The 9,893-nt window shown below is 38.5% G+C and overlaps 1 protein-coding gene across 1 annotated transcript in view; it reads right to left on the bottom strand.

Annotated features, from left to right (window-relative positions):
* Positions 1-6,137: 6,137 nt before the first annotated feature.
* LOC122555052 (transcription regulator protein BACH1-like) overlaps positions 6,138-9,893 on the bottom strand; it is a 78,978-nt gene continuing 75,222 nt past the window's right edge. Inside the window, exon 5 of the mRNA XM_043700694.1 lies at positions 6,138-9,658. Coding sequence (XP_043556629.1) covers positions 9,224-9,658 — 435 coding nt within the window. The 3' untranslated portion in view covers positions 6,138-9,223. The remainder of the gene's footprint in view (positions 9,659-9,893) is intronic.

Raw genomic sequence — 9,893 nt, 5'->3', positions numbered from 1 at the left:
AGGATCCAGCTGCAGGGGGTGGGGCTTATTCAGAGATCATTAAATTTAGTAATCAGTCTCGAGGGGATAATAGTGTTGAAGGCCAAACTGTAGTCAATGAGTAGTATTCTTACATAGCTGTTCTCAGCCTAGGGATTAGTGAAGGGCAAGTGATATGGACTTGATTGTCTGATAGGCAAATTGGAGTGGTTCAAGAGTAGTGGGGAGGCGAGAGTTGATTAATGCCATGACCAGCCTTTCAAGACACTTACTGACCACTGAATTTAGGGCCATTGAACTCAGATTTCTCCAGTTTCCTCATTTCCCCTCCCCCCACCTTGTCTCAGTCAAATCCCTCGAACTCAGCACCGCCTTCCTAACCTGCAATCTTCTTCCTGACCTCTCCGCCCCCACCCCACTCCGGCCTATCACCCTCACCTTGACCTCCTTCCACCTATCGCATTTCCAATACCCCTCCCCCAAGTCCCGCCTCCCTACCTTTTATCTTAGCCTGCTGGACACACTTTCCTCATTCCTGAAGAAGGGCTTATGCCCAAAACGTCAATTCTCCTGTTCCTTGGATGCTGCCTGACCTGCTGCGCTTTTCCAGCAACACATTTTCAGCTCTGATCTCCAGGTCTCACTTTCTCCTCAGTTTACTTGACATCTGTTTGGAAGACGCAGGTACAGAGCATGCATTCTGAAACATTTGTGAAGGGTTCAATCCCACTTTCAGATTATATTGCAATGTTATTGTTAATAGTATTGGTTATGGCTGCAGTATTACACACAATATTTAAGGACCCACAGTCATGGCTTGGGCAAGTTTCAATCCCCAGCCATGAGAAATAGCACAGTCATTGAAATTTGGGGAGAGCAGCATGTTATGGGGTCAGTCTGCATTTGCTAGAGTAAAAGTCTCATCAGCACTCTATGGTGGCAGTAGTAGTAATAACAATCCACTTGTTCACTGGTTAGTCACTTATGACATACAGAACAGTGAACTTCACCACTGTGGGGGTATTGTATGGACAATGAGTTATAGCGGGACATGCAGTTTAATAGAATGCATACTCTTCTCTGACACCCACTGAAGATGAAATCCCAGAGTGGAAATTTGGTACAGTTTAGCAAGTTGGGACAATGACAAGTGTTTGCTCTTGAATCACTGGGTCATATTACAAGTTTCCAGACATCAGATGGGTTAACAGTATACTCCTGTTTGTGGGCTGATGAGTAAATTTAAGATAAGGTTTACTACACAGTAACTATCAATTTTAGGGAAAAAAAACCCCAAAGCAATAAGTTGGCAATGTGTATATTTTAATTCATGCATTCACAGCATGAGGGGGTGGCTGGCTAGGCCAGCATAGTCAACCACATTGCTGTGGGTCTGGAGTCACATGTAGGCCAGACCAGGTAAGGATGGCGGTTTCCTTCCTTAAAAGGATATTCATGAACAATATGGGATTTCCCCCCCCCCCACCCCGGCCAATCAGCAATGGATTTACGTCATCGTTAGACTCTTAATTCCAGAATTTTATTGAATTCAAACTCCCTCATCTGCCAAAGCAGGATTCAAACACAACCAGAACATAGGGCTTAACACCTGTGGTAGATAAGTTACTTGAGAACATTTTGAGGGATAAGATTTGGAAAGACAGGGTTTGATGAGGAATCGTCAGCATAACTTTGTGAGAGAGATCACGCTTCACAAATTTGTTCGAGTTCTTTGAAATGACCTGGAACGTTGACGAGGGCAGGGAGGTAGACGTAATCAATAAGGTTCCACATGGTAGGCTGCTCTGGAAGGTTAGATCACATGGAATCTAGGGGGAGCTGACAAATTGGATACAAAGTTGGCTTGATGGCAGGGAACAGAGGATAATAGTAGAAGGATACTTGTTGGACTGGAGGCCTGTGACTGGTGGAGTTCCTCAGGGATTGGTGCTGGGCCCATTGTTATTTGATATCTATATTAATGATTTGGCTGAGAATGTACAACGCATGATTAGTAAATTTCCTGATGATACTAAAATAGGGGGTATCGTGGACAGTAAGGAAGGTTTTCAGAAATTGCAGGACTTTGAACAGCTGGGGAAGTGGGCCTAGAAATGGCAAATGAAGTTTAATGTAGGTAAGTGTCTTGCATTTTGTAAAGTCAAATCATGGTAGGAGTTTCATGGTAACAGAGGGACCTTGGAGTTCAGGTTCACAGTTCTCTGAAAGTAGAGTCAAAAGGTAGACAGGGCAGTGATGAAGGCCAGTGTGTCAAAAGCTTTCTTCAGTCAGGGTACAGAATAGAGAAGTTGGGAAGTTATGTTGCAGTTATAAAGGACGTTGGTGAGACCACTCTTGGATAAATGTGTTCAGTTTTGGTCACCTTGCTATAGGAAGGACATTATTAAACTGGAAAGAGTGCTGAAGAAATTTACAAGGATGTTGCCTGGACTCAATGTCTGAGTTATAGGGAGTGGTTGGATAAGAGGACTTTTTCTTTCGAGCATAGGAGACAGAGGTTGGATCTTATAGAGGTCTGTAAAATCATGACAGGCAAGGATAAGGTGAATGCACTCAGACTTTTTTCCCAGGGTTGGGGAAATAGAGGACAAGAGGACATCAGTTTACGTTTAGAGGAGAAGGGGAAAAAGGAAACCAGAGGAGCAACTTTTTTTTTTTTTACACAGAGGGTGATACGCATATGAAATGAGCTGCCAGTGGAAGTGGTTGAGGCAGGAACATTAATAACATTTAAAAGGCATTGGGGAAAAAAGGTGGATAGGAAAGGATTAGAAGGATATGTGCCAAGTACAGGAAAATTGGGTTATCCAAGAGGCAGCCTGCAGGCCAGTGTGGCCCACAAGGTTCCTCATGTAGCTCTCAGCAGGGCCCTTTTATGGCCCACTAAGAGCTGTTCAAAAACATTTTGGTTGGCGTGGACCAGTTTGGGTCTCCATGCTCTTGGACTATGACTCTGACCTGGGTTGTTGGATTAACAGTCCAGTAATGATACCACTAGGCCATTACCTCTCCTGAGAATGGTTGATTACAAAATCATTATTAAAACTGGCAAGCAGTAGAGCTAACTAATGAAACATTTCTTTCCCTTTTTGGTTATGAAATTAAAGACAGAAAGAAAGACTTGGCTTCCAATTCCTGATCGCCAGGAAAAGGGGTGGAGACAAGGGCTAAACTGTATAAGTTTAAGTTTAACTTAACTGACTTTGGTTTACTTCTGGTGGGTCACACTCCGAGCTGGTCACTGTGAAATGCACACGGAAGTGGGTTGTCTTTCATTCTGGGTTTATCTACTCTCCCAGCCTGCTTTGTAGTTGCATGAGAAGTAGAGCAGAAGGAAAACATGAAAGGAGCTGCTTATCTGGTTCAGAATACTAACGTAACCGTAACCACACCCTGATTTACCCACCTCCAAGTATTTATTCACTCACTCGCAGGAGCCAAGGAGCAGTACTGGACTTACCTTCACAGCTATATGCTTACACTCCAGCTGTTTCAGACTGTGCTACTGTTCCAACTACTACTCCCTTGTTGCTTCCAGTCTCTTCCGACTCCAGCCAGCAGCCTGACTCTCATTCCCTCTGTTTCCCCTTCTGCTTGAATCTATTGCTGCAGTATCTGGGTATCAGGCTGCATGAAAGCTTTCTTACTGTCCTACTCATTGCTCCACCAAACAAACAGACCACTACCCTCCCGTATTTGCTGCAAACAAGTTTATAGTGAGACTAACAACAACAAACGTTTGACAGAACTGAACCTATTTTTGGAGGAGCACTTTTTGCAATATTTTGTTTTTGAACAGCTCTTGGCAGGCCACATAAGGGCTCAGCTGTGAGCCACATGAGGAACCCTTGTGGCCACACTGTGGCCCGCAGGCTGCCTCTTGGATAAGCCTGAATTTGAACATCAAGAAAACTTCCTGCTTTCCTTCAAGTATGGTAACTTTTACAACTATTCAACAGCATGTGGTCCTTGGTGACTGTGTAGCCAAAAGACAAACTTCAACAATGAGGCACACCCTCACTACTGCATTGAAATAGTAGTCTAGATTGTGTTCAATTTCATAGTGGGCTTTGAATCCGTATGCTCAATAGACCCAAGCTGATAACTTAGTATTGAAACTCTCATTGTATTGCAGGAGTCTCTACAATTCCCATCAATTGGTAATAAAAACCCAAGCAAAACAAATCTCAAATGATGCGCATGTGTATAGAAATCCTAAATCTGGAATTTGCATCTAAAATAGCACCAATGTGTTAGTACACAAGGAAACAATGGCAAAGGCAGTTAAAAGGTTTGTCTCAAAGTTGAAAAAAAGACTGAAATAAACAAACTTGTTGCATATTTCTAATGAGATCATCGATCCAAAATGTCAAGTTTCCCAATCACAAATAAAAGATTTTCAGTAATTGCAGTGTTTTGTTTTTGCATTAGACCTTGAAGGTAAAAAGTCATCTGACTCTACAAGTACAACATTGTAAATGGACAGTGCCCAACTTCATATTTGCTGAATCTAATCTCCTCTGCAATATCAAAAGGATCTCAGTACTTGCATGTACAGTGGCTAAAGCTCCAATGCGATTGTTCCCTGCTACAGCCGAATAGCATAGAGTCAATTTAACAGTTCACTTAGAGCAATCTGCAAATTAGATGTCAGATCTGTTATCTGTTGCAGATTCAATCCAATCAAGAATTGCTATTATTTGGGAAAGATTGTTTACAACTCCATCCAGTGGCAAAATATAGATTCTGTGGACACTAAATGTAGATAAACTAGAGTAGAATTTGATGGATTTTCTCTGGAAAAGATAAATCAGGACACTTTTGGATGTATTCCCAAACCCTAAACCCCAATCAACTACATTGTAGATAACAAATCTTAAGATTTGCATTGTAGTTCAGAAAAAAAGCAATGAAATAGTACTTGCTTCAAGGTTCAACATTCAGGGCTTATTAATCTGCAAGTCAAAACATACAATTTGAAAGATTCACAAATTTTAGAAACACCCAAATGAACAACTGACCCACATGTTTTAATATTTACATTTTATGCAAAATATGTAAAGATTTTAAGTGAGTATTTTCAATTAAGTCAGAGCATGCCAAATATGGATTGTTGCTAATTTGAAGATTGTACAACATATAGCAGAAAATGGCAGTGAATATTTTGTTTCTAGCATTGTACAGTAACTATCATGAAACACATAGTAAAATATCAGGTACTTGAACTTAATTCAGAAACAATTTTTAATCAGAATAGAGAGAGGATGAATATGAAAAACATGTAGTAAATAGAACAGATGCAAACCATACAGCCATTAGTTAAACAAGTTTCTGTGCTAATCTTGCAATATTGCTTTAGAAAGGAGCATTAAATCACAATTGCACAGTATATATCAAATGTTTTTTTAAAAAACGTCTAATCTGTAGGTATCTTAGCATTCCACATCTGTCCACAATAATTGTTCATTATAAAACTGAACATTAGAAATGCAGATATTTTATGTACATTCTCATAATAGAAAAAGGTGGAAGTTTGAAAGCTGAAGAGAAATTTAGCACTCAGACAAGGTCAGTACTACATGCAAAAATCAAAATGAAGGAGAAGCAAAGATTACAAATCACTTTACATATCTTACAGAAACAATTAGATTCTGCAGAAACCATATGCCAATGAAACCCTCAGGGCAATAAATTTGGCTCTTCTGCACATTTAATGAGGTTAAAAGTTGAATACTTCTGATCTGAATCATGTTGCCACATCCCTGCAGAGAAGTGCATTTTCCCAGGTTATTTCAATGTGATTCGTCATAATTGTACATAAATTGAGATACTGTAGTTGAAGGCCGAGTCTACCAAACCAAGCATGCCAATTGCCCGCTTTTGCCTCAAGATTAGATTACTTATATAGTGTGGAAACAGGCCCTTCGGCCCAACAAGTCCACACCAACTCTCCGAAGAGCAATCCACCTACACCCATTCCCCTACATTTACCCCAGCACCTAACACTACAGGCAATTTAGCATGGCCAATTCACCTAACCTGCACATTTTTGGACTGTGGGAGGAAACCGTAGCACCCGGAGGAAACCCACACAGACACAGGGAGAATGTGCAAACTCCACACAGACAGTTGCCTGAGGCGGGAATTGAACCCGAATTGAACCACTGTGCCGCCCTTATTTAACTAGTTAAATAAGTGGTAGATGTGATCTAATATAAAACTAAACATAATGCACAAGATCTAGCTGGTATCAAAAAGTCTTGTTAATGTTTATTTTTTCAGTTTGTCCAACTGATGGTTGCTATTCCGTCAGAACAGATCACAGAACAGTTCCCTATTTTTGTAGAACAGGTAACAGAGAGCATCACTATTGGGTTTTCATAGTTATTTGCAAAACCTATGAAAAATGTCACAAGAAGAAAATGAAAATTTACCTGAGGCAGTACAAATGTTAGTATTAATTTAGGAGTTATTTAATTACAACATTATTAGAATTAGCAATATGGTGTATTTGTTTTTTTTGCATATAAACAGAGGATGTTCAAGATAAATTTAAAGGAATTACAAGTTTAAGAGGAATTTTTAGGCTACTGTTTAATATTTTTATTTATTTTTCATTTTGCCCCCCTCAGTTGAAAGGATATAGCATGAACTTTTCTTCATAAATCAGTCTCAGATGCCCTCTACTGGAGAAACAAAAATAAGCTCGAACAGAAATCATTCATTCTTCTAATTTAAATGGAACAGCCTTAATAGGTGAAAGTCTTCATTCATAAAGCATGCTAAAATCTGATGACTTTTTTAAAAACTAAACTCCTCCTTAAATGTCAAACAATATTCCAAAGAATAATCTGAAATTGAGAGTTCTCAGTATCTGAAAGAAATTAAATTCCAAAAGAAATCTTTGTAACCAAACCTGCACTTTAATGTGATGAATAATGACAAGAACACTGATAATATGAAAGGAAATCCAACATCCCTGACAATAATGTTGTGCTGGGTGATCCACTGAAATAACTTCTGACTAGCTATACCACTCTCCCATTAAGCGGTTCTCTCATTCCCTTCCCCAAAACAGATGATTTGTGATAATGTTAAATATGCAACTTATGCAGGTAGACAAAATTAATCTTCCATATCCCCAGTTAAAAGAAAAAAATTGTGCAGATACAGGATCAAATTAAACATATTATTGCTTCTCCTGATGGATTTGTTTTTTATTGAGGTAGTCAAGTTTGTTGGCTGGAATAAGTGGCTTCTATTTCTTTCTATTCCGATCAATGTATAGGCATTTCCAAATGCTTACTTTTTACAAAGGCTAATTTCAATGCATTGCTCTACACTTCACTATACTGAACACTAAAACATGGATACAGAAATTCAATTTTTGAGATCAGATTTTAGAGCAGCAAAATTAAATCCAGCTTTTACATTTAATAATCCATTTTCAAGTAATGTTTAGTAAAGCTGTACTACTTCAATTTAAAACTTCAGTTGTTTAGCAACTGATATTTCCATTTTAAAACAGTTGGTAATAGAAGTCTTACTGAGGGAGTATTATAGTTGCAGTTTTATTTACAATACCCATAAAACTCTCCCAAACTAAATGTCATCAAAATGTCGCGAAATGGTTTTAAAAAATAAAAATATCAAGAAAGAAAAAGAGCACAAGAAGAAATGTACTTATACCAAAGATTCCTTCCACCCCATCCACAAATAAAGGTTGGAAGGCAACAAATGTGAAAAGGAAGACTATTTATACTGAGTATTTATCAACACAAACCAAATTCAACATAAAACAAGAAAATTCAATGTGCTTGTGTCAACTCAGGACAGCAAAAGCTCAATGAGGCTTCACAACCAATAACTACAAATCTCTCCTATTTATTAGGGGGTGATGAGAAGGGGCAAGAAGGAAAAAAGGATGATTGGACAGGGAGAAGCCAAGGGAGAAAAAAAAAAAGTTCGCACTTTGGCTATATCCTGAGACCTTCCGGGCCTTTGATACTTAAGGAATTAATTGACAAACACATTTGGAGTTTCTCATTTTCTCCATTTTGCTCCAACATTTGAAGCTCTGCAGGCATAACCAGAGCATCTCAAGGACAGAAGTAACAAAAACACCAGACAACAAACTCAGATGTGTCACTTTCACAATTAGACATGAATGAAGAGCAAATACAATATTATACCTAGGCATTAAGTAGTCATGCACAAAGTTCCTGCCTTATTAATTTTTTTAAACAAATCCAGTGTTTGAGGAAAGACGCACATACAGAAGGAAGTGTTGATTATTCACCATATGCAAGCTGACAACAGATGGTACGAGACCTCACCTTGATACTTTTGATTGACTGAGTGTACCTAGATAATTAGCAAGTCCACATAAATGAGTGTTTTCTGAGGAAAAAAGAAATCAAAGCACAGAAATTGGTCATTTGGCCAATTGAGCCTGTGCTAGTTCTTTGAAAGAGCTATTCATAAATTTGCAGGCACAATTATCAGCTTACTATTGTCAAATGATAGTGCAATAGAGATAACAGGGCACCCTTTATAATGCTTGATGAAAATCTGATGAAAATATCTTGATCATATTTGAGAGATAAATTAGTGTTTTTTTTAAATAACAGCTTCATTGAAGCACAACTCCAATGTTCATAGTTTCTACAGCACCTCATAATTGAGGCTTGTGTGGGCTTTAAAGGTTTGTTTAAAGTGGTGTTAACTCATTGGAAAATGGAAGTAGAAGATGCAGGCTAGCCTTTGTCTGATGAAAAAAGAATATTTAAAATGTAATGAAATGTAAAAGTTAAAGATAAACTGGGGTTTATGGCTTGCTTGAATGTGTATGTTGACCTCCTTCCCCTTTCATATCCTGACTTAGTTGCAATTAAGCTGAAGATTTTAAAATATTTCATGCCATATCTACATTTCTGACTTACACTGAATGAAGCTACAAGAATTTTAAACATTGCATATGTTTCACAAGTTAAAATCTATAAATGCAAAAGGAACATTTGTTTACAAAACACACCATGGGTTCAAGACAATATAAATTTCATGCATAAAAAAGATTGGAGACAATCTGCATTGCTCATCTCGATCCACTGTGCTTCTTCATTAATTCTTGTAACTGAATTCCAAGCTTCAAGGCCAATTGATTCACAAAACAAATGCAGCACAGGGGCTAAAGAGAATTGGTTCCTATTGAAATAAAGCAAGATTACTCATCTGTGGTACACTTCTCTATCATTTCTTGGCAGAAATCAGTCATTACAGCCTGGCAGCATTGTTCCATTCCAGACTGGCTTGGTGGAATACTTTCCCTTGAGCTGTTGGGCACATCCATTATTTTCTCTTGAAGTTGTACGTTACAGCTTTGCTCACTATTACAGTCCATACTCTGAGCATTAGTAGAGTACGCTTGATATGATGAAATCAGATTTGTACGAGCAATGGAGCCAATGTTTCTTTGGGTGTTCAGTATTGAAAGAGGGCACTCAGGGGAGGAATACTTTGCTAATGTTTGAATTTGTTCAGCAGTCAGGGCTGCATCTTTACACACCTGCTTGCAAAGGATAGATAAATTATCCCAGGTTTCACCCATACATACTTTTAACTGGCCCTTCTCTTGCAGTAACTTTTCCTTCTCACATAACTAGAGGTGATCGAGAGAGATGGAGTGGGAAGAGGAGGAGAGAAAAAAAATAGCAGCTTTAATAAAAGCATAAGTATGTACATGCACACACACACACACAACACACACACACACAATTTCAATTGCTTAAACATTTTCGGTTTATTTCTGAAAAGAGGCATGGTGTTAAAACTTTTTGTCATGCAATCTAGAAAAACGCAAGAACACCAAATTTCAAATTAATCAACACTTTATA

The sequence above is a fragment of the Chiloscyllium plagiosum genome, chromosome 12 (genome assembly GCF_004010195.1).
Source record: "Chiloscyllium plagiosum isolate BGI_BamShark_2017 chromosome 12, ASM401019v2, whole genome shotgun sequence".
In the NCBI taxonomy this organism is placed as follows: Eukaryota; Metazoa; Chordata; class Chondrichthyes; order Orectolobiformes; family Hemiscylliidae; genus Chiloscyllium; species Chiloscyllium plagiosum.
The sequence above is the reverse complement of the archived record's forward strand: the minus strand, read 5'-3'. Positions and strand labels throughout refer to the sequence as shown.